At 22.5% G+C, this 25,325-nt stretch overlaps 2 protein-coding genes across 2 annotated transcripts in view; both read right to left on the bottom strand.

Moving 5' to 3' along the window:
- Positions 1-7,023, bottom strand: part of LOC129615249 (probable serine/threonine-protein kinase DDB_G0282963) — a 101,173-nt gene extending 94,150 nt beyond the window's left edge. The window contains exons 1-2 of the mRNA XM_055530371.1: positions 6,746-7,023; positions 6,189-6,462 (exon numbers count right to left, since the gene is read on the bottom strand). Of these exons, the coding sequence (XP_055386346.1) occupies positions 6,189-6,249 (61 nt within the window). The 5' untranslated portion in view covers positions 6,250-6,462; positions 6,746-7,023. The remainder of the gene's footprint in view (positions 1-6,188; positions 6,463-6,745) is intronic.
- Positions 7,024-19,402: 12,379 nt separating this feature from the next.
- LOC129615381 (uncharacterized) lies at positions 19,403-24,184 on the bottom strand. Its single transcript, XM_055530550.1, has 6 exons — positions 23,921-24,184; positions 23,180-23,458; positions 21,723-22,148; positions 20,901-21,427; positions 19,739-20,214; positions 19,403-19,655 (listed from the first exon to the last, which is right to left on the bottom strand). The coding sequence occupies exons 2-6, from the start codon at positions 23,451-23,453 to the stop codon at positions 19,517-19,519; spliced, it is 1,842 nt and encodes a 613-aa protein (XP_055386525.1). The 5' UTR covers positions 23,454-23,458; positions 23,921-24,184; the 3' UTR covers positions 19,403-19,516.
- Positions 24,185-25,325: the final 1,141 nt, after the last annotated feature.

The raw sequence follows: 25,325 nt of genomic DNA, 5'->3' as shown, positions 1-25,325 counted from the left end.
ATTTACTATACAATATTGTTTGCAATATTTTTTCATAAAATTTGTGTAATAAAGCAAATCCATATATGTACATATATATATATATATATAGGTATATATATTTATTAAATGACATGTTTTCTTCTTTTCAAACTATTTAAATATAAAAAAAAAGAGAAATTTTTTTGTCGCATATTCTATGACTTTTGTGTTTTTCATCATCATTCCAGAATGTTAACGTGAAATCTGTCATCTTATTTATTACGTCTAACTTTAAAAATAATAAGTAGAATATAGAAATTTTTTGTTTAATTTTTTATTTTTACTTTTCTATAATTATATGGAAAATAACAACAATATCATCTTTTCTTCTCTATTATTAACACCATATTGCAAGACATTATAACTTTGCAGCTTTTTAGATATTTTACATCATTTTTCTTTTTTTTTCACCGTGATTTCTTCTCTTCTTCTTTAATTTTAAAGAACCTCTAAATGAATGCAAAAATATATTTTCCACACAACAAGGTGAGGTACACAGAAAAATATATAAGAACAACAAAATTAAAAACAAAAAATAAATCAAAGAAAAAGCAAACAAACAAACAAACAAGATAAATAACAAGGAAGCTTTTAAAGAAAGGGTTTCACCAGCTGTGAAATTGTTTGTACACGTCTTATAAAATTTAATGATGAACATTTACAGTAGAATTAAGAAAGTGGTTGTTAAAAAATTAAAAAAAAAAAAAAAAAACAACGGTAACAGGTATTGAGATTTTAGTTAAAATATTCTTGTGTAGTAAGGTATATGTGCTGTACATGTAAAACAAAAATCAAAAAAAAGAAAATCAAAATAAAGTGGAAAAAATTTGTTTATTTACTGAAAAAGTTTTCTTGAACAAAAATTAAAAGAATTTTTAAATCAACCAGTGAATAATTTTCTTTAATTGTACATAAAATTCCTTAATGTGACGCAATTTTTAAATTTAGAAGAAAAACAGATCCCATTTTTAAAGTGCTGCAATAAACATTTGAAAAAAACTTAATTTTTATTTTTTTTTTAAAGTCTTTTAAATGGTTTGTTTTACATAATATGCTTTATACGAATGCACACTGAAATAATTAAAACATGGAATTGTGAAGAAATGCGTTAATTTTTTCTGTTAAAAAAACAAACAACGAAAATTTTTTTCAATTAACTGCAAAACATATATATGATGTAATCAATTGAACAAGCCAAGATAGAAAATTTTAAAAATTTTATTCTCAAATAAGACTCAAATCGCTTTTTCTTACCGCTTTCTAGGTCACTTTTCTTTAAATGTATAAAATAGAACATTAACAGATCAAATTAAGCATGAAACAACAATAAACAACAATAATAACAAACTAAGAACAAAATTAATAATAAATTCATTTAACAGCTATTCATACACAAGGTATGCGGGAACTATATAACGAATGTACTCCTGCTCACTCTTGTATCTCGAAATGAGCTTGAGATTTCCATGAAAAATATACTAATGAACATATTTTTGCGATTACAACGATTTAATTAATTCCTTATATTTCAATAATTTTACTATAAGTTAATTTTAAATCTGCAAACTTCAAATGTATTCAAATATAGAAAATAATCAAAAATTTTTGTTTAAATTTTGTATTTGAACTCTATTTGTTAACCCTTTGTTGCCGAGGAGTAGGAATAGACGAAATCTGTCGAATAATTGGTTTTTTTTTTTTGTTTTTTTGACAAATGTACCCCTGGAACAACTAAATTTTTTGGAATTCGTTTGTTGGTTCTGAGTTTAGGCATAAGTATCATGAGTTTCCTACGAATATAGTGAAAGGTAAGTAAAAGTATAACTGAAAAAATGTGAAGTAATTCCTTATTTGTAAACCAATTTTTTTTTATTATTTCTTAAAAAAAGTAAAAACAGAATTAACAAAATTAATTTGAGTTGTTTTTCTCGTTAAACAACACTGGCCGGTTACACTTAAACTCACAATACGACTTTCAAAATTGAATGACACAAGAAAACGTGATAAAATATGCGATATAATGAAATAGTTTAAAGCATCAACAGCTTAAAACTGAAATTTAATGTATAATTGTGATTTTTAAATGATTTAAAGTTGTTGATATTTGAGAGTAGAGCCAGTCAAGAAAGGGTTAACAAAACTTCTTATATCTTACACCTTTCTTCAAAAGGTGTAATTTTTGGCACTTAAAATACTGTATATGAAATACTATGGAAGTAATTTGCAGCAAATAAAATTGAATATTTCGAGAAAATTATAATACTCGTAAGCTTATCCGAAATTTTAATCGCGAAATAAAAATATTCTAAATCATGCAATAGCTTTTATTTGTACATTTGCTCATCATGTATGACAATTGTTAAAATTTAATGAAATTAACATTCTAATGAGTATCAATATTAAACACATAGTAATTAACTTATTCCAATAATGTATAACAGTAGCATAATACAGCATAAGTATAGCATAATACATACATATACGTATAAAAATATCATCTTTTAAAAAACTTATTTGATTTAGTAAAGTTCATTTTAAGGATATTAATTGAGAATTTCATGTTCTGTATGTAGATAATATGAACTAGTATACTATAAGTATGAACGTATATTAAAAGTCCTTGAAAATTTTATATAAAAAATATGTTTTTAGAATGTTTATTAAATAAATTTCATATTTTAAGAAATAAAAATCTCAAAAACAAAAAACTTTTAACTAAACTAATAATAAATATATCAGAATTAGTAAATTGGAAAGCAAATATTATTATAGCAAATAAATTACTTAAATATAAGTTAAAGAAAAGGAGAAAATTTAAGAAAAAAAAATTAGATTTAAAAAGTTGAGGTTTCATATTTCAAAATGCGTGCACTATATATGTATATAGCACACAATTACACACTACTCTAATATAGTTTTAAAAGAAAACAAATCAATAGTTTTTGTTTGCCTTTAATTTTAAAAATATCTTTCACTTTCACAACTTCTGATAGATTTTTGTAATAATAATGTTTAAAACAAAATTATTTTTCGAAAAAGGACATCATTGGTTTTGCAATTTGTAGTGAAAATATTTTTCGCACTGCTATATACTATTATATAGGGCTTCATAAGTAGAAAAAACTTTTGTATGGAGGCGATATTCACAGCTCAACAAGTTCAAAGTTGCACGGGTTTAAAGTTAATTGTGATTGATTTTTTTAATTTTTTTACTTTTTCAAATTTTAAGTATAACTCCATCCCTGCGTAAGTTCGTTGCTTTTTTCAAATGTGTTTTGGAAACCACAGAATAGGGATCTTCTCATGAATATCTACACTCTGTTCAAACAATCTGTTCAAATTTCGGAGTCACATTTTGATTTTTGATTTTTTAAAAACATTAATTTTATAGGTGACGTATCATTTCAGCTTTCGCCAATTTTTCACAGTTAACAACCTTTGCAAACAACTGAGCTTCAATTTGGTATATATGAGTCGTCATGTTAAATGATCTGTTTTATTCTATATCGATATTTTTTCTTGAATAATTTAGAAAAATTTACAATAGCAGTTTAAAATGGTGTCTCTCTTCTGTTGTGGGGTCTGCCTTCTCAGAAAGCAAAATTCTACTAAGGGCCAAATTTACACTTTCCTAGGTATGTTAGCTAAAAGCTTGCTAGTTTACATAAAATTGAAAAGGAATGTTCAAAAGGCATTTTCATACTCTTCTGTAACAATTTCGCTAAACTAGGCAAATAGTATTATAATAATCAACATCTGCCAGTTTCGTATTTGAATAAAAAAGTCTTAATTATTATCTAGATTTTATTTAATAATTTATGAAATTACCCTGATCAGATATTGCATATTATAATCTTTGCAAAAGTATTAAAAATTTATGAGTTTTTGCAAAAAATATTAAAAATATTTTAATTATTCCTATGGAAAATTCAACTATACTTTTTTATCTATTAAAAACTATTTAGAGCGGAAAAGTAAGTAATAATTAATTACAATCATAAGTTGTATAAAAATTTTTTTTAATTAAAATTATCTTAAGATAAACTTTTCAAATGCAAAATAAAAGTAAAAAAATTTTGAAAAAAAAAACTTTCCTTTTATAATTAAATTTTTAATTATAGTTTTCCTTATACAATATGTACTTTCATATTTCATATATGAATTTCTACACAAACACTATAAACATAGCAAACAGGTGTACATATGTATATATATTGTATCTTTAAATTGTGTATATGTATAAATATAAAATTCAATTAAATGAAAATTTCAATCTATAATTGCTCAAATAATAAAAGCATTCCAATAAAATTAAATAACAAAATAAAAACAAATTAAAAAAATAAAAAGAAAACCAACATTTTTATTGGCCATGAACACAACAAACATCAAAATAAAATTTATTACTTTCACTTCTGACCCACATATATGTATAATGTATACATATAAATGTATGAACATATTATGTGTATGCACTATATTATATTTTAAAACAATATAACATGCATACTGTAGATTGTACAAGAATTTCAGAATGTTTATTCATGCATATACGTTAAGCAAAGTCATTTCTAGAACATTTCATCCTTTTCTTTTTTATAAACAGGATATTATTTTATGTAAACATACATATGTATATATATGATAATATACAAAATATGTATTTGATTTTACAATTTTACATGTTACTTACTATTATTTTGTACTTATAATTTACATTACAAGTCCATATATAATTTACAATATAATATTTTTGTCGGTATAGTTATATATTAAATTTATGTAAAAATAATTGTACATACATTCTCTGTTTTTTTTTTTGCTTGCTTAATCTGTTGTCTTGTTATCGAAAAACTCTTGGACGAATATCAAAGATATTACATATTATGTAGATTGTGTACAAGAATTGAAAAATTTTTCAATAAAACAATGTTAAATTAAACTTTAACATATATCAGTACAATTATATGTGTGTATATATAGAAAAAGACGAAAATAATTGAAATAAAGATAACTTTTGGGGTGTTCGAATTAACGAAAAATTTAAAAATCATATTCAAATTAATTGTCATAGGACACAGAGAAAATTACTCGTATTATACTTTTTATATTGAAAAGGACACGTTTATTAATTTTTTTAAAAACCGAAAATAAGCTTCTTTAAATTTAACAGAAGAACATTTTAACCCATTCGCCCTCTCTATTATATTTCCATAGTTCCATTAAATCATAGAATAATTTCTGACTATTTATTGTACCGAAACCATAAAGATTTGTAAAATTCCGATTAATTTAAAAATTTTTTTCAAATTTTCAGTTTAGTTGTAGAAGTCTGAAATTAGTTGTAGAAGTCAAGAAGTTTAGTTGTAGAAGTCTGAAATTTTATCGGTTTCTACATAATATTAAATTTATTATTTCATTAAAAGAAAATTTTTTTCCACCCTCACGCCCCTCACTTGCGGACCAAAGTTATCGTGTTTCGAAATCCGTATAATATTCACATTATATTTCCGAAACTAAGATTTTTCAAATTTCTGTAAATGCGTAAATTTAACGGTAAATTCTATACCATCAAAATTATAAAAAATTCTCCTACTTTAATCTCTTAATTCTAATAATTTCTCCTACTTTAATCTCAAATTCTCCTCTATGTTAATCTTTTTTTAAATCTTTTCTCTCATCCTAAATATATGCAATGATTTGAAGTATTTCAGTATTTTAATAAAAGAAATTAACACAATCTACTAGTTTTGTTTTTTTCAAAAACAAGTACATATTTTTATTCTTAATATTTAACTTGTTCAAGGGAAAAATGTAAGATAGTACTTATCCAAAGTTGCAGTTTTTGGTATATTTATACATATACAATTTTTTTTTCAATTGGTAAGCTTATAAATTAAGACTTTAATATTTCAATATTAACTTCACCTATGTATGTAGAATGTTACAATATAATAATCAAATATATTAAAAATATTATCTTAAAATAACAAAAATGAAAAATTTACATAATACAAGCATACATATAGGTATAATAAATACATAATATTGTACAAACAAAAAAAAAATAAAAATATTAAAGAACAAACCAAAATGGAATAGCTGTGAAAAACCAAAAATCAATAATAAAAGAATGTTATAAGAAAATAGTTAACAATTATACTTACATGACAGATTTATTGCAATCCAAAATATCCGAGTAATTGTTTTTGCGGTTATCAAATCCATAATGGACAATTTATTCTCCCACTGTATCTATAAATCATAAATGGCAGAAAAAATTTTCGGAATATTTTCGTACTTTGTTTAATTTTTTTTGTTTTTCTCTCTCTTTTTTTTTTTATTTGTTATTCTTATTATATGTTTCTCTTTTATTTTATTATTTTGTATATTTTATATGTCATAAAAATTCTCTTTTTTTTTATTTTTGACTTTTGCTTACTTAAAAAGAACGAAAAAGAAATACAAATTAATAAAAGATAAAAATAAAAAAAAAAAAAGTAATAAAATGAAAATGCTACATTGAATCAGAAAATCAAAGAGAAAACAAAGGAAAACAATCAAATATACAAAATATTAAATAAATACTATTATAACGTGTATATGTGTGTAGTGAAACAATTTAACAATAAATAATTTTTGGTAGTCAAAACAAAAATGAAAACAAAAATTAAAACAAACTATACATGAAATATTAAAAAATACTAAATTTGAACTTTGTCACCCAATAATTCAATACACCGTTATAATTCAATGTAGGTATATTTAACACATAACTTATAATAATAACGTTAATAATGGCTATTTGCATGCAGGTCCTTTACAATATGCGCCATATAGAATATTTAACAATTATGATTTATGTTTAGTTTCTTTGTGTTTGTTAACAATAACAGTAACAGTTTTTGAATAATAATTTTAATGTTATTTTATTATTTTATTTTATAATAAAATAAATTTGAATTTTGTTTTTTAAAATACATGAATTGTTGCATTTTTTTGTTTGTTTATTTATTTACTTTTCTGATGTATGAAAATTTTTAAAGTTTATGATTTTTTATTTGAATTCAAATTATTATTTAATAATATTATTGTCATTTAATATTGAATTGTGGCGCTTTCAAATACACACAAATTTATGAATAATATTTTAATTGAAATTTAGAATAAAAACACTGTAATAAAATTTATTTTATTATTTTAAAATATTATAGAAATTAATTATTATTTTAATTTTTTTTTTATTATTTCTAAAATTTAACTTTTTAGAATTACATGCATATTTCAATTATAATTTTTTATAAAATATTTTTAAAATCTATCAATAAATGAATTGTTGTATATACCTATATATATAATTGAAAATTATTGAAATATTTTATATTTTATGTACCTAGCTGCAATTAAGCAATAATTATTATATTTTATTAAATAAAAGTAAGAAATTATAAAAAAATTTGTTATATTTTAATAAAGTTATTAGACACAATATTTATCATGAAGTCAATTGTTTTTGATATTTCAATATTGTCTGTTATAGCTTAATATGTTATATTGTATGTCACTCGAACATTTTGAAATAATAACATAACTACTTAAATATTATAGCCATCTGGTTGTATGCTATGGCATATTTTTTCTTAACATGAAATTTTTAGCTTCCTTATATCGAATAGCTTAATTATATTTTAAATATTCATTGCAAATAATTGCAATTTTATGCCCATCGCTTAACTATAATATAATTGATATTATCATTTATAAATTGTTTATTTTAATTATTATGTAAGAATAATTTAAAATTATACATACTCGTATATTATAATTTATCTCCCTATTACGAGTTATTGTGAAATATACTCTTAGTAATTCATAAATTTTATGATATTTTCTTAATTTTTATAAAGAAAGGATTAAAAATTAATTTTTAACGTTTTTTGAAGTTTTTGTTTAATTTATTTTTTTTTTTTTTTCTTTTTGACTTTATATCGTCCTTTTGTAAAAATTTCTTTATAGCAGATTAAATTTTTTTTATTAAACAGGTTTTAAATATTTATATTGATCTTTCTTTTTGCATTTTTTTCACCTTTTCGTTAACATGAAAATATTACTACAATTTTTCATTATAGAGTTGACAAAATAATAACTGAATTTTTTTACCCACTCTTTGTATTTTCTCATATAAATTCCTGGAAAAATTAAAAACGTTTATAATTTAAAAAACGAAATGTATACGGTTATTGTTGTTACATTAATTAATTATTAACATTAAACCGAAAAAGATATTATGGAGAAAGGAATCAATTAAAATTCGTATAGAATCTCTTATTTATTTCGGATTCGAAATTTGAAAAAATTATATTTGAATATGTTATAAAATAAAATTTGGAGCTTTTTCTTATAATAATACTCACTCTATTACTGTTACTATTTGTCTACGAAAATTTCAGTACTGTGCTTTGTAGATCTTATGAAAAATGGTCATATTTTATAGCATTAGCCATTAAATATGGTTTTCAAATGCGCTTTTAAAAAATATTTTTTAATATTTACTGAAGTCGTTTAAATTAAATTTAGAGCTACCGACGGAACAAAGGACTGAAAATCGTTACACGAGAGATAATTATTTTTTGCTCTACTAACAGAACGGTAATTTACTATGGTACTTTTACATATAACATCAAATTCAAAAGGAATACTTAACCCAATCAAAACTTAATAATCAAAACTTAACCCAATCGATGTTATTGTACAGCATTCAAAATTTTAATAATATTAAGAAGAATTACCAAATTAGAGTTAGATATTTTTTACTGGCAAGTAGAAAAATTAATAATTGCATTAATAATATTGCAAAACTATAAATTAATATCAAAATAAATAATGCATGAATGGTGGTAAATTTTTATTAATTTTAAATTGATAATTCCAACCTCACTTCATATGCCTTATTTTAATTCCAAAAATTTAGCATTCAAAGACTAATTTAAAATTTAAAATTAAAAATATTTTAATTGGGGTTGTTTAAAATAAAAATTTTATTTATAATTTTCTATAATTTACTTAAAAAAATTCATTAAAAAATTAAATTTAATTAGAGGAAAAGTTGAAAAACATAGAGATTATATTGTATAATATTGAATTGTGTTATAAAATTGCATGGAATATAAATATACCTTATTTGTTATAAGTATGCAATGTTATATTTCAATAATGATTGGTTTGAATTAGGATTTAAATTTTTATAATATAACACCTACACAATAATTGTATATAGTTTATGAAGAGTACATTAACTTTTATAGTCACGGATATTAATAAATCAGTTAATATAAAGAATATTATAACTTGTTAACTTGTATAAGTTTGTATAACAGTATAATATGACATATAATTCATTTTAATTTCTTCCGAATAAAGGTTTTTAGCACAAAGATGATTTTTTTGAATAAAGATTATCAAAAAAAAAAAAAAGAAGATGATATCAGAATGATTTTTGGTACCACAATAAATACAATAGTTAAGAAGTTTAACGTTCTTAACATAAATAATACGTAAGTATATAATATATATCATGTATTCATTATGTATATATATATATATATGAATATATATAAATAAATTTCTTTGTTACATTCATTCTGAATTATTATAATCTTATATTACATTCTTATTTTCTCTCTTTTTGTATATATACCATATTTAGGGTTCTGTTTCTTTTTTTTTCCCTCTTTTTCTTAAATTTCTTATTCTTTCCTTATTTAATTTATGATATATTCCATATTAATAATAATAATTTTTCCTTTTTCTCTTTTATATATATATATATATATATATATGTACATATTCTATATTTTTTCCTTATTTATTTTTATATTATATTCACATATCCTTTTTTTGATTTTTTTTTTTCATATTTGTAAGAAAGATACAAAAATAAGTGCGTATGATGAGCGCGATGTTATATAGCAAAAACGAAATTTAAAATTCAATGCACTTTAATATTCTCTTTATTTATATAATATTTAACCATGTACATATATGTATTGAAATATTATATATATTAGATGAAAGTGGAAATATAGGCTTATATATATATTAAAAGTAATATTATATAATAAATATACTTAAATTTGATATACAAAATACATTCTTTTTTATTTATTAAACTTTGACTAAAAACAAACTTTTGTAATCGCTTAATATGAATCCCGCCAAAATCATTTTGTATATATATAATAATATGAATCGTTTAAACTTATTTATCATTATTATTATTGTTGTTACTCTTGTTGTTTGTTCAGTTTATATATTATTTATAGTTGAATTGAAGGTTCAACTTGTATTATTCTTTTCTCTTACATATAATATATATATTGAATTTAATACAATATTATATATATTATTGCAGGAATATAAAAAGGAAGTGGAAGTTGTATGTAAAGGGAAAGTTATTTTCTTTTCTATACACTTGAACTTTTGTAAAAGTATATTTAAATATTTGTTTTAGTACTTTGGATTATATGCATATGTTATATATTTACATATGTGTTCTATATATATTTATTTCTTACACTCCTTACAGTTTAATGTTATGACATTGTAAGGGCATACAGAAGCTTATCACATTTTAAAACAATTAAAAAATTCAAAGACTACATATAAGATAATAAGAAATGCTAAAAATATTAGCGACGAAAAGTATAGAATTTATTTAACATTATTATTCATTTATCATTGTAAATTTCAATAAAATTTATGATCTATGAGATTTATATAAGGTAACGCTATGCGAAGCATTAAACTATTAACGATAGAGTTACCATTACTATATACTTATAATAAAATATATGTACAAACATTTACAACTTTGATGAAAATCTAATTTTATAAAATAATAAACTGAAAATAAATTCTTAGTTGAAAGCAGCTACATTCATATTGAAAATCTTTATCTGTAAGGATGCAAAACGAATTAAGAATCCTACGTGTCCGTTTTCATGCACAATGATTTGGAAATCTAAAGATTTACATTTCTGAATAGTATATGAACATAAGAAATTATAGCGCAGAACAAATCCATTCAACAATTTCCGTAAAAAACTATCGAATTTCAAATTCAGTTTTCTTAAGTATTAAATAAAGTAGTTTTACAATTAAGTACTTTTGTTTATTAGACTAAGATTGTAATACAATATGCAATTAAAATTATAAATTTAACATTTTGACCATTTGATTTTCATAATACGTTTTAGTGTTAAAATCAAATAACGCGTAATATTAGAAATATCCAGTTTTTAAGAAAAACGGTCTAAACCACGTTCACATTTTCGAAATTATTTTTCTAATTTCTCTAATCCCTTAACCAAAATTCGACTCATTCCCCTATTGAAAAATTTGTTGAACAGTAGAATAAATCGTAATTTTTTCTTTGAAAAGCATTAATTTGTTAAATTTATGGCCGATTCATATGCCAACTTTAATTTTATGATTTTTTAACGTTTTTTAATTTTTTTTAATTTTATGATTTAAATTTTTTGTTTCCACAATTCAAATGCTTGTCCGTATCTTGAAATTATCCTCTTATTTGTTGTTTTTATATACACTGACACTGAACGAAAAAAGGGCTTGCTAATAAGAAATATAATTTATATATTAAATAATTTGCTTGAAATTCGAAAATATTCAAAATTTGAAAACTATACAGTTCAGCAAATTTTGTTTTCTTTAAATTGTTTAAAAATTTTCAGAGTAAACATATTATGCTCTTCTGTTCAACAATGAAATTTAAAAACACTGTTCTAAAACGCTATTGTTTTACGAAATCTTGTTAATACAATCATAATATTTTGTAATTTTCAGCACATTTCCTACAAAATTGAAAACAAAAAAACACATTCCCTGTTCTCTGAGGCACATATGGTTCAGAAAACGTGCGCTTGATAAGCACTGATACGTTCCTGAGCCAAATTATTCGACTGAACGGAACGGAACTGTACAGTTTCTGCCCTGGACGTGCTATCCTATGACTACAAAAAACAAATTATTCAAAAAATCCTGTTGGACTTGTCGATCAATTTTGCATTTTTGTATTGGGACAGGGAACGTGTTAAAATGACCATAATTTTCAAAGAAAATAGTAATTTCACTTGGAAATATGCTATTTTGCGAACAATAATATTTATTTGAATTGTATTAACAAAATCAATTAAATTTCTATATAAATACTCGTATACTTACTAAATGTCAGCAATATTTTACCAATCGATGAGTAATATTTTTTGTTTTTCTAAAGTTTTTATGTTATTTACACACCATTAGACATCGACTTAGATTTCAAAGAAGGAAAATAAATTTACAAATATTTTATAATTTTAGGTACCGGAATTTCGAAAACAACTTTAATATTTTATGCATGAATATAAAATATTCTCAATTTTATAAAATTATGAAATTAAAATTAAACTTAATTTGATTAATCAAAACTCAAAAATTTCGAAGAATTTTTCGGTGGTATAATCAAAATTTGAATATTAGAAAAGTATAAACTAAATTTGATTTTAATAATATTTTAGTGAGATTGAATTATAGTAGCGCACGTGTATCTATAGGTATGTATATATCCTGTAGACGTAACCGAAAGTAAATACATAGGTATAAAAAATATGTAATGTAAATATGAAAGTGTAAGTAAAAAGTTTTTAAGAAAAATGTGAAATAATAATAAAATTTTATATTCAAGTTGCCTTTTTTTCCCGTCTTCTGATTTTTCATCTTTTTTTCTTTTTCGGTTATATTATTGAAAGGTGACAGTGCGAGTGTTACCATTGGGATACTTAATTTAACAAATAAAGAAAAAAAATGGAAGGAAATATAAAAAAAAAAAAAACAAAACTATAAATTTCTTATAAACACAAACGGAATGTTATATTTGTTATTAAATACTTATATACCTATGTACATATATAAATATGTGTAGATGTATATATACCTACATAAATACATGCAAACACGCACTTTTCTCTTATAACAAAAATATTATTATTTTTTCATTTCTTAACTTTCTACAGTATTCTTTTTGGTAGGTAACAGTTTAAAAGTTTTATGAGGAAAAATACGAAAATTTTCAATGGTTTTTTTTTCTATACCGTTAATGTTATTTTTTATACATGTCATATTTTAATTTCTAAATTTTGTCCTTAGCATTTTGTTATAAAAGAGAATTTTTAGTACAATTTGTTTTACCGTTATTTTCAAAATATTTGATATTATTCACAAATAATTAAATTAAAAAAAATGTAATCGTTCACTTTTACTTTAATTTTTCACTAACATTTCTACAGTTTATATACTTACATATATTAATTTAATTTTATATAATTAATTTTTAAATTATTTTATTAATTAAATTTAATAAACTATTATGTAAATATTTTATATTTAAAATAATTATTATTTTATTTTAAATAAAATTTTAAGATTTTTTTTATAATAAGCTTTAAAATTGTTATTTATTTTTTCTAATATAATTTTATAAATAATTTTTATAATAATTTCTTTTTAATAATTTTTTTATAAATATTATTGTTCAACTTATAATATATAATATATTTACACATACTTATATATGATATTTATGTTGACATTATAAATAACGGTGAATAATAATAATCACATCAATTTCAATTGAAGTATCAAGATAAACTGAGATTGTAAGAAAAGATTAGTAATATTGAAAGAAATTTTTTTTTATTTTACAGAAAATATTTTTATTTTTTTCTGTTTTTGTTTTTTTTATATCTACAGAACTAATATATTCAAACATAATCATAAGAATATTTATTTGTATAACACAATGTTCATTTGAGTATGTGTTTGTTGCATATTGTAACAATTGTATGTAAAATAAATCTGTTTTAGTTTTTAAAGTAAAATAAATTTTTATCTGCACAAAAACATATGATTTAAATTATTATTTACTTTTATTTTGATTTTTTTTTTTGCAGAATTTTCTAAAACACATAAACATATACGTGAATAGTATAAATAAAAATATTTTATTCAATTAGAATATACAGTCATTCCAAAAATTAATTACGCATATTTTCCAAATATACATATTAAAAGAAAAACAAAATTTGTAGCAAAAACAGGGAAATAGGTAATTCATTTATAATAATCTCAAATAAAAATAAAATAAATATCTAGTAAAATATATAACCTCCTGAAATCTCGTAAAATTGAAGTTTATATTAATATAAGCTCCAATTATATTTTTCGCATAAAACACCAGCACAAATATTTTTGGGAATTTCAATCTTTATTTATAAATTAATTATTACAAATGAATTATGTACAATTTTGGTTTTTGTATTAATTTAATTTTAACAAAATTACAGCTGATTATTACAGAAAGTAATACACAATATATAAAAATTTGCCAGCACACTAATAATTTTAGAAATGACTGTATACGTTTTGACATATTAATATTATAAAAGTATATATGTGTTTTGATTAGTGGCCCTTGTAGTATGAATTTGCAAATTTCGACTTTTGAAAAAGAAAACTTGCCTAAAAAGTCCTTACTTTCAATTGTATAATCAGTTGTCATGAAACTTATCAAAAAGCAATAATTTAATTAAGAGACAAACATATCATAATTTGTTTATCAAAAATATATTCACCATTTTATTCGGGTTTTTCATATTTATTAAATATTTTGAAAGATTTTTTTCAAAAATTAGTTAGAATTTCAGCGAAAGCTGTGAAGCACATCAAGGTATAAATCAAAGAAATCAGATTTAAAAGTTTGAAAGTTATAAACATTTTTTATTGAAAAAAATATACAAAATATGTCTGTTTAATGAAAATCATTTTCAGTTTACGACAATTAAAAGATTTTATATAAAACATTACTGTAGCATTATGATGAAGTTTTCAAAGAGCCTATCTTGTACAACCTAAACTTCTACTTCTATTTAAGTTGAAATAATTTTTTATCTTAACAATTTGTTACTCTTCGCTTACCTATAATATTTTTATAAAACTTAAATTTAATTAAACTTGCAATAGTAATTTAACTGACTGTAAAATCTCTTTCAGTTTAAATGACTGTAAAATATTTTACAACATATTTTGTACAAATTATTTCGTAAAAGGTTGTACTTAAAAAAATAGAAAGTATATTCCATGATATTATTGCTTTTATTGTCACAAATCGCAAAATTTAATATCGTAATATTTTTCTTATTTTCAATGCCGCGCTTTTAATGTCCTCATCTGTATATACTTTATTTTTTTAATATGTTGTAGAAAATATGCACATAAAATATAAAAATACAGTTTATTTATAAAAGTATTTAGGTACTCAATATTGTATTAGAGAAATCTTTGTTGCAAAGCAAATAAAATTGAAAGATTTTTATTGGCTTTTGTTAACACTGACTACATATTTGCAATATTATTTTTAAATTTCATATGAAAGAAAAATCCTGTTGCTTTTATTAGATATAAAAACAATTGTAAAAATACTTAAAGCTCAGTTTTGTTACCAGATGTTTTATAATAATTAAAAAATTAAGTTTTCTTTATTAGAACCACGAATTACCGGCATACATAGAGCAAAGCATTTTATCAAAGTTATGATATTAAAAAGTTGTTAAAATTTTCATTTCAATCTAGATTTCTATTCAATATTTTTTAAATGAAAGTACTTTAATTTACCATCAAGAATATAATATACATAATAATCTAGTGAATTGTGCTAAATAAATTCATCTTTTCCTTTACCTAAAATTTAGGAACAAAATATAAATATATTATGTAAGTAAAACATCAGAATTAGAAAAAACATGATCCGCGGAATTTATGAAGTTATGGAAACATTTAAACTCATTTATGTACTTACCATTTTATTATTACAATTATGTCAGCTAAAGCTTCACTTCAATTGCCTTTATAATATTTTAATTAAAATTTACTAAAGACTCAGTTGAAATGTGATATTATTTAGAGTTTCATTATTACTTAAATGAATTCGATATAAACTGTTCATAATCGCAAATCTTAAGGATTTGACAGTAATATTGATTCAGTTTGGGTAATGACGGTTTTGTTGTGTTAAAGATTTGAGAAAAATATTAAAATAACCGAATATTTTAAAAACTTTTTTAAGAAATTTAATATATTGGATGCTTAGAACGACAAGTAGAAGAGTTATTATTCAACATTTAGGATTATTTTATTTTTAAGATTATAAACTTAAATATTGTTACTTAAAATCAAATACAAAAGTTTTTTTTTTAAATTGATATACCAGAAGAAATGTGTAATGTAGTTACATTTGTATACGCATATAAGAAAGGTAGTTTTTAAGAGATTTGACAAAAGTAGCTATACGATTTTGAATTTTTCCAAAATTTTCAGCAGTACAAAAAAATTTTTTAAACATCTTCCTTGTTGCATTAACTTGATAGCACTAATAGAATTTATGTTATGCCTCAAAGGAAATGTTAATATAGATTTTCTTTTTATCATTCTAAATGGATTGTATATATAAGTATGTACGACGATAAATTAATACAGAAATTATTATTTTTTTGCACGCATGCGTTATTACAGAAAAGCTTTCATATATTTAATATACATATATACACATATAATTTCCTGCAAATTGTTTACATTTTTATTTCCTTTCTGCTCACTTTGAATACAATTATGAATGAAATTACCATATACACTGTCCAAAAACATGTGTTTCATATTTTAATAATGAGAACAGAAAAACAAAAACAACAGGTCCAATATAATTAGAATTTATTTTAACATTAAATTGAAGTTTACAACTGTAAAACTATATTAAACTCATACAGCTAGCTTTTAACATTAATCTCATAATAATATAATTGCTGTGGCAGTCCAATAATTTTTAGCATGTTTATATTGTAACTCTTATATACGATAAAATTTTTACTGTTATATCAATTGGAGTTCATAAAATTTGTGAATCAATCTTATCAAAAAACTCGCAATAATTTATTTAATAAGTTAAAAAATTCATGAATTTAATATGAAAAATCTTATGCATAACATGAAAATTATTTTGTTAAAGGACTAAAGGATTAAAAGAGTCTCAGGTAAATAATAACGATGATATACCAAAAATTTTTTATTTTTCCGATATTAAAGATTGTAAAAAATTTTTTTCAAATTTTCTTTTTTTTTTTTCTTGATTTTTTGTTTTGCATATTTGCAAGAAGATTAGATAAATATTTCAAAGTCATTAAGATTTTTTTTTCACAAGTTACACTAAAATTCTTTGAACATATTACAATGAATATTGTGACTAGACAAAATATTAAAAGTAAAGAAAAAAAAATATAAGGAAAAGGGTTTAAACTTTTCTTAAATTTCTAACACATTGCAAACAAAAATTCTGCCAATAAATTTATTAAAATAAGAGAGTAAGCTCATTACCATAAAGCTGTGTCTGTCCATTCTGCTATAGGCAAATTAATTGTAAAAACTTATTTAATAATAAAGAAGTAAGCCTTACTGATAAATAAGTAGAAATTTTCTCATTTATACTCGTATAATAGATTATACACATGATATATAACAAGAATTTATTTTCTAATTTATTTGAAAAACATATGTTATAGCTCTAGTTATAACAAAAGGCACATTTCAGATCGATTCCGATTTGAATATTTTCAAATTAATTTTTCAAATATGTCGTTTATTAATGAGGCTGATGTAAAGTATCTAAAATTTAAATAAATTAAAAAAATTTTCATAAATTCAATTATTTACTGATTTATAAAATTATAAATTTGACCTAGATTATGTTCAGCAACTCAAAGTAATTGAACAATGACATTTATTTCTCATTAATGATTTATACTTAATCGTAAATTGCATTTCGAATTTTAACGTTTTAAAATATTTTATTGCTTTACTAGTAGACAAGAATATCATTTTTGTGTTTCAACTACACCAGATTTGGAAAATTGGCTGGTTTGATTATATTGATAATATATTTTTTAAAAGCAATACATATAATATCTTCAGCACTGGAAAAAAAATAAATTATTAGAAAATTTATCGACTTTTTTTTTATCACCACTTTTCATCGGGTTATGTGATGGAACCAAAATTCGGATGTCGACTTTTCGGTGGGAACGCACTTCTACATAATTTGGAAGCATAAGTAAACTATTTTTAGAAGGGTCTGTCATAGTGTGTACAAATTTTTTTATATGAGATTATTTTTGCTATGGCACGGATCGATTTACTTTTGGGATACGTCAGACCTTGCGAACTTAACCTTTTTATAAATTTTACATTTTTGCATACATAAAGTGAAATAATTAACCAATTTCCTTGAAATTTAATATTTAATTTTGAGTTTTTTAAACAATTAACCCATAATTTTTTTGGAAAGATCAAGGATTGGAAACTGAACTGTGGAGCCGTTCTTACATTTTCTACCTACATGAAATTTGATATTTTCTGGAATTTCTTTAAAATTTCTTTGTAATTCTACTCCGAGCTAAATTTACACATTTCTAAGTATGTTAACCAAAAAATAACTAATTTCCTTAAAATTGTTCAAAATTGGCATTTTCATATAACCTTCTGTAACATTTTCACTAACCTAGAAAATACAATGGTCGGTTATGTGCTGACCGCATCAGATTTTTTTGCAATAAGTATGATTTGCAAGAAATTTCTACAAACATTTCAGTAAAAAATATTAATATGTTTGTGCAAACCTAAATACATGTTAATTTTTCACGAATGTTTTACAGAAATATTTACATAATACATCATATATGTACATATTACATGGTTATACACAGACTATAAGTATAACATTTTTTGAGTTTACATTTTTCTTACAAAACTTTTCGGTATGACTTAACATAAAAATGACAAAAATGCTTAAGAAATATCATTTAAATTTTTTTTTTTCATTTTGCTAACGTACAATAATCGATTGTGTTATTAAAAATTCTTCTTGAATTTTACATTTAACATTAATAAAATAAAAGTTTCAACATTAATTTTATGATTTTTGTAATATATTCCGCTACATATTTGAACTATGCTGAACGTTTTCTTTACTTCAATATTTTGAAGGTGAACACCATAATTCTAATCTATAAATAGATTTAGAATTTAAAAAAATTTTAGAGTTAAATTGTGACTTAGTGAGAGAAAAATTGAAAATATAAAATTTTTATCAAAATAATTTGCATTCCCATCTTGAAAAATCAAATTGTTTGCCTTAATTAATAATTTCCTAATAAAGAAATTACTGGGAGTAAAATTATTCATTACAAAATTCACATATCTACAATTAAATGAAAGCTTAAAATTTTCAAAAAATCAAAAAATATTTTATTACAAATTTCAAAACACACAACAGTAAATTGTAAGAAAAATTGTAAAAATATTCAATTCCATATAATTTTTAAGCTCATTGCATATCTCAATAGCATCGATGATTCGCATTTCGCCAATCTACTTTGCCCGATATAGAACAAATTTTTTCAATAGGTTCATTATTATCAATTTCCACGATATTCATATCGGTTGTTTCCAAAATTGTACCATTCGCATCTAGAATTCTAAAATTAAAATATTTAATATTATCTTAATTGTAATTAACACTTTGAAAAAAATTTAATTGACTGAATAATTAAAAGTATACCTTATTTGTAATTTGTTATACGAATAAAATAATACAATACGATAATTTTTTCCTATTTCAAAACTATAACGATTTGAGCTTGGCCTTAAATTTTCTGTATTTTTTAAATCATCATAGCTGACATTTGACACATTCTCATTATCATATTTATCTAATTGGAATCTTTTGAAATAGTAGTCACCCCAAGAAAGTATGAATGATTTTTGTGATTTTTGTTGGGAAAACATTAAAAGCACATAATCTTCTTTATAATCTTCCGATATTTTAAAATCAATTTCAAAAACACAATTTTTTCCTGTTGCTTCAATCATATTGGCCAAATCTGCACAATGCATTTCTTGTTCATTATTTAAATCATTTTGACTTTTATCCGAATATGTTAAACTTTTAGGTACGAAATCAAATTCACATATATCTCCAATTCCATTATAATTTTCATCATATTGATTGGGATTAAAATTATAAGGGCAATTATCCTATAGGTAACAAAAAAAATTTTTTATTATACCGTTTCAATTGATTGTAATATGCTTATAAGTTAAAATCTAAAAACGAAATTTTTGTTTCATCTTATGTAAAATCTTAAGTTTTTTTTTATAAAAAAAATGTAATTTACTTCTTTTTTAATTAAATTTAATTTTTTAAAAATATTAATTGAATTGGTAGAAATTACAGTTATATACAGTTGGGTTAAATGCAGGTAATATGACGTAGTCTTTTTCTTTCGCTAAAATATCAAGAATTGTTGAGTAATTTGTTTCATCTCTGTGATATTCATACCAATTCTTATTTCTATTACTGCCGTTTGAATTTGCACAATTTGAATAAGAAATTTTAGTAATTAGCTATAAAAACAACTTTCTAGGATAATAAATTCAGACCAATCGAAAATTTTATCGTGCTTGTAAAAAGTAGTGAGCAAAATTAAAAAAAAAAAAAAACAAATCGTACATAAATTTCCAAGTTGAATCAAAATTTAATGTGATTGAATGCGATTCGCTTTAATTCATTAGTTATTATAAATTTTATTCAACGAGAAATTTTTGATGAAACGAGACTTGCGAATTACCTACTTGATCCATATTACCTGTACATATTCTATATCAATTTATATGTAAAAAGTTCTTGAACAAAAATTCTTCATTTATTTAAAATATCTTACCTTCACACAATTTGGATTATCAATACAATCTAAAATACTTTCATCGGGAAAGCCATCTTGATCTTGATCTGATCCGCAATGAATACCATCACCAGCATAACGATCATTACAAACACATTCGTTTGATAAATCATCAAAATGACCATTTTCAGAACATTGTGGAATTGCAGCTAATTCCTCTATTTTTTCTTTTAGTACCGTTCTTAAATTTTCAATTGTTTTGCCAGTTATTTGCAACACTTCCTCATTGCATTTTTTTTTACAATATTTTATTAGTTTAATATAATTTTTGAAATAAAAGTCATCTAGATTATTATAATAATAATCATAAATTTTACTTAAATTCAATTTATTTTCTACTTTTTCTACCATAAATTCTGCCTCTAAGGCTTGAATTTGTTTTAATAATTTAAGTTCATCAGAATATTTAGTTAAACTTAGTGCATTTTTGTCAAATATTTTATGACAGCTTGTTAACACCGTTCGTTCTTTATCTGGTGCATTTATTATTTCCGGACATGATGGTTCTTGAAAGTAAAATGTAGTGATTTAATTTTTATTTGCTTAAATAATTATGTATTTGAATTTAGCAATCATTTTGATTGTAACTTGAATTTATTTTCGGAACATTATAAATAGCACAAAAATAATAATAACTCTTGCAAAGTATATTAAATTAAATATGTATGTATATGTACTAAACTAATTCTAGTTTCGATTATATTGGTTTTATATAGTGAATTCATTAAAATATCACGATATCAATCGAAAAAAAATTTTCGTAAACATTATTTGAAAAAGATCTCTTACGAAAAATCTTACCTTCTATTTTCCAAGTGCTATGACCCAAACTCCCTGGAGTTGCTATTCCAATGTACCGGATTTTTCCGATACCACCATAAAAACTATTTTCTATTATCGTATCATTCTCTCCTTCCTTACCGACCTTTATTTGATCGTCGTCCCACGAAATCCAAAATCCTCTAAATTCCAGAGGATCTAAGATTCCCATAGTTGAAACTGGCTGGCAAGCGGTACATGTTCGATGATTATCGCTTAAGAGCGATTTGGTATTATTTTTAATACCTAAAGTAACTGTTTTATAAGTAAAGATACTCAGGTCGGTATATAAATAAATATATGCAACACCGCTTGTTTTTACTGAAAAAGAAAAGCAATCCTTATCGGTGGGTTTGGAAAATTTCGTAACAGACGACGGGTCACTTGTTGATCCCATTGTGTGAATAACTGATAATAAAAATAATAACAATATTAGACTCGTTTATTCAAAAAATATAATGTTTTTGACTCATATAAAATATAAATAACTCAGAAGAAAACGTTAAATCCAGAACATAAAAAATGTACTAAATTTCTACAATATTTCCAAAAAAAAATTGAGTAGTAAATATGCTATTTAGTTTCACTCTTATCACTGAAACTTATTTCTCTAGAGGAAAATTTTAACCTTTACCCTCCAAAAGCTATAGTCCCACAAAATCTTAACAATGCCATTTTTTTCTATATAAATTTTATCCAGACAAAAAACAGCTTTCAAATTCCACAACCAAGCTACATAGCGATTCATTTCGATAGTTTAGTTGAAACATTAATGAAACATTCGCTAATTATTATTCTCATCTTGAAAGTTAGCATAAATTATTTACTGTATAATATAATTCAAGTGTACTAGTGAAAATTGAACTGACTAGTACTATAGTTTATTGGAAGTGTGTCAAAAAAAATTAATTTCAACAACAAGAATTTTGAATTAAATAAAACTCGATTAAAAATATTCACACCTAAAAGTGTTAGTTTTAGGAGTGAATCATTACTATTAGAAATAAAACATTTCGCTTTAAAAATTCGGATAGAAAATTACAACATTAAAAGGTTTTTTTTCAAAAACTGTAATATAAAACTGAAAACATGTTATTCTATTTGAATTATTTGCTGTTTTAAAAAATATATTACAAACATAATAATGAAAACCGCTGGAGTTATACCGAAGTTATCATATAAGACAACATTTACAGAGCAATAGAATGTTTGACCTAAAAGGAGGAAAATATTGTGTAATAATTTCCAAGAAGAATTTTTTTTATTAGAAGTATTCAGATTTTCATCTATAGAATGTGCTATACGAGTATAACACCGTTCTTAATTAAAAGGTTTCAATAATTTATAAAATTACAAACTAAAATTAAAATTCTGATTTTAATCATGAAATAATTTTAAATTTACAAGTTTTTAACAAAAAGAAAAAAAAAACTACTTACCCATTCTGGGTTTTCTTATGTTCAAGTGAGGGTTTGTAACCTCACAGTGCAGCAAATCTTCAGCTTCCAAATGCAGACTTTCTTTAACTTTTAACATCCCATAATAATTTTGAGATATTTTTTGTGTTTGATAGCAAATCGGTTCTTGAAATTTCGAAATTTTAATTACATCGTATGGATCCCATTTAGATTTTAGCGAATCATAGATTAACCCGTCAATTGTAAAGACCCCAAATATCAATATTGTTATTAAATTTTTTAATATATTCACCATTTTAACTAAGAAAATTCCAAATATAATTTTTATTTTAATAATTTTTAAATTTTATTTTATTTTTTATACAAAACATTTAAGAAATTATTTTTAGTCGAACTGCATTTTGGCATTAATTATTATTAGATACTTTTCTAAATATTTAAAATAATTTCATGGTAATTAGATTTTAAAGCTGCGATTTAATTTAGAAATTCTGAATAATTTTGCGAGCATTTTGTTTTAAAAAGTCAAGCAAAATTTCAAATATGTTTTTTTAATATTAATGGTTTCCGTTTAATTTTTTCAGCATATTTGGAAAAATAAAAATAGAAACAATATCTAAAATAATTAACACTAAAATCAAATGGAAACCGCAAAAGAGTTTTAACAAAAATTTTAAAACACAATAATTCAATAATTATGATGCACACAGTTTATAAGCAAAAAATATTATTAAAAAAAATTTACGAAATATCAATAAATACCTTAAGGATTTTAAAATTATGTAATTTATTAGTTTTGTGCGGATTCAATCTTTATAGTAGGTTTTTTTAAACAAATCAGAAGTACTTTAATGTATAACGATTTAAAATATATTTGCACTGTTAGTTAATTATATTATTATTATTATTAATATTCCACAAATCGATATCTAATTCTAGGTGCACTATCAGAAAAAAAAATAGCAGCTTTAGCAACGAAAAGCACACAGCTTCCGTTTTACTATATGCAAAACTGCTCAAACGATGGTTGTATCAAAACTAAAGAATTTATTACATATACTAGGACTTATATAGAGATTTTGATTTTTGCAATTTAAGCACGAACATTAAATACATTGTATAATTTTGTCATATATGAAATAATTATTAAAATAATATTTTGCATTTTTTAATCTTAATTACAATTTTATTATAATCTTTCAACTTAAACGCGCTGCGCTTTTAAATGTTAAATATTAAAAAATATTTTCGATTTATACGTGACTATAGACACATGCATACATGTATGGTAGAATAGTTGAACACATTACCATATATTGAAATATTGGGTAAGGGATATATTGAAATATTGGGGATATTTGAAATATTGGGTAAGGCAAGCTTTGACATTATTACGCGACATAGTACGCGATTTGATGAATATTGTATTTGAATGTACGAATATTCTTCGAATTTATTTAACAAAACAGAAATTCAATCTAATCTAATTAAATTTAAGAAATTTGTTAAAAATTCATAATCGAAGAAAATGAATGAGAAATGTTTAATGTTTCAACTGCACCTAATCAGTATGTTACAAACACGTACTAATCTTACTTAACAACAAATATGTGTAATGATTTTATTTGAGCAAATTACTATTAAGATTATTGTCAAATAAATGTTATTTTCCTTAAGGATCCTTTTTATTAACAATTTAAATGTGATTCTTTTAATATTTGATAACATATTTAATATGAATAATTTGTCTTTAAATATTTCACACATAGACATAAACACATAGATACAAAAACAAAATTTTTTGCAGAAATATTTTAAGGATATTTTGCAGAAAATTTCATTTTACATGTTGGCCAACTTCATATGGTTACCATTTTTCTTTCGTCCTTAAATGGTCACCTTATGGAAGTTCTACTGTATCTTAAATATATTAGATACTTTACTTTACAATTTTTTCATTCTAAATTTTAATACTAAAATATTCACGTTCGCACACATATAATAAATATATATGTATGTAATATATAAAACATTTTCATTAACATTTTGTGTTCTAACAATTTGCTTTGTAACTTGTGCTGACCTTTTGTAATCACATAATTTGAAATATTGATTCTAGCTTTTAAAATAGTTATCAATTTAAAATACAATTTTCTAATTTTAATTT

The sequence above is a fragment of the Condylostylus longicornis genome, unplaced genomic scaffold (assembly GCF_029603195.1).
Source record: "Condylostylus longicornis isolate FDR11 unplaced genomic scaffold, ASM2960319v2 ptg000135l, whole genome shotgun sequence".
Classification (NCBI taxonomy): Eukaryota; Metazoa; Arthropoda; class Insecta; order Diptera; family Dolichopodidae; genus Condylostylus; species Condylostylus longicornis.
This window is presented reverse-complemented; position numbering and strand designations above follow the sequence as displayed.

Bases quoted from the DNA above. Each gene is read 5' to 3' on its own strand.
- LOC129615381 (XM_055530550.1), bottom strand. From the start codon at position 23,453: ATGGTGAATATATTAAAAAATTTAATAACAATATTGATATTTGGGGTC. The intron at 21,428-21,722 runs GTAAGATTTTTC...TTTACTTTCAAG, and splicing joins TAGCACTTGGAAAATAGAAG to AACCATCATGTCCGGAAATA. The intron at 19,656-19,738 runs GTATACTTTTAA...TTTTAATTTTAG, and splicing joins TATAACAAATTACAAATAAG to AATTCTAGATGCGAATGGTA.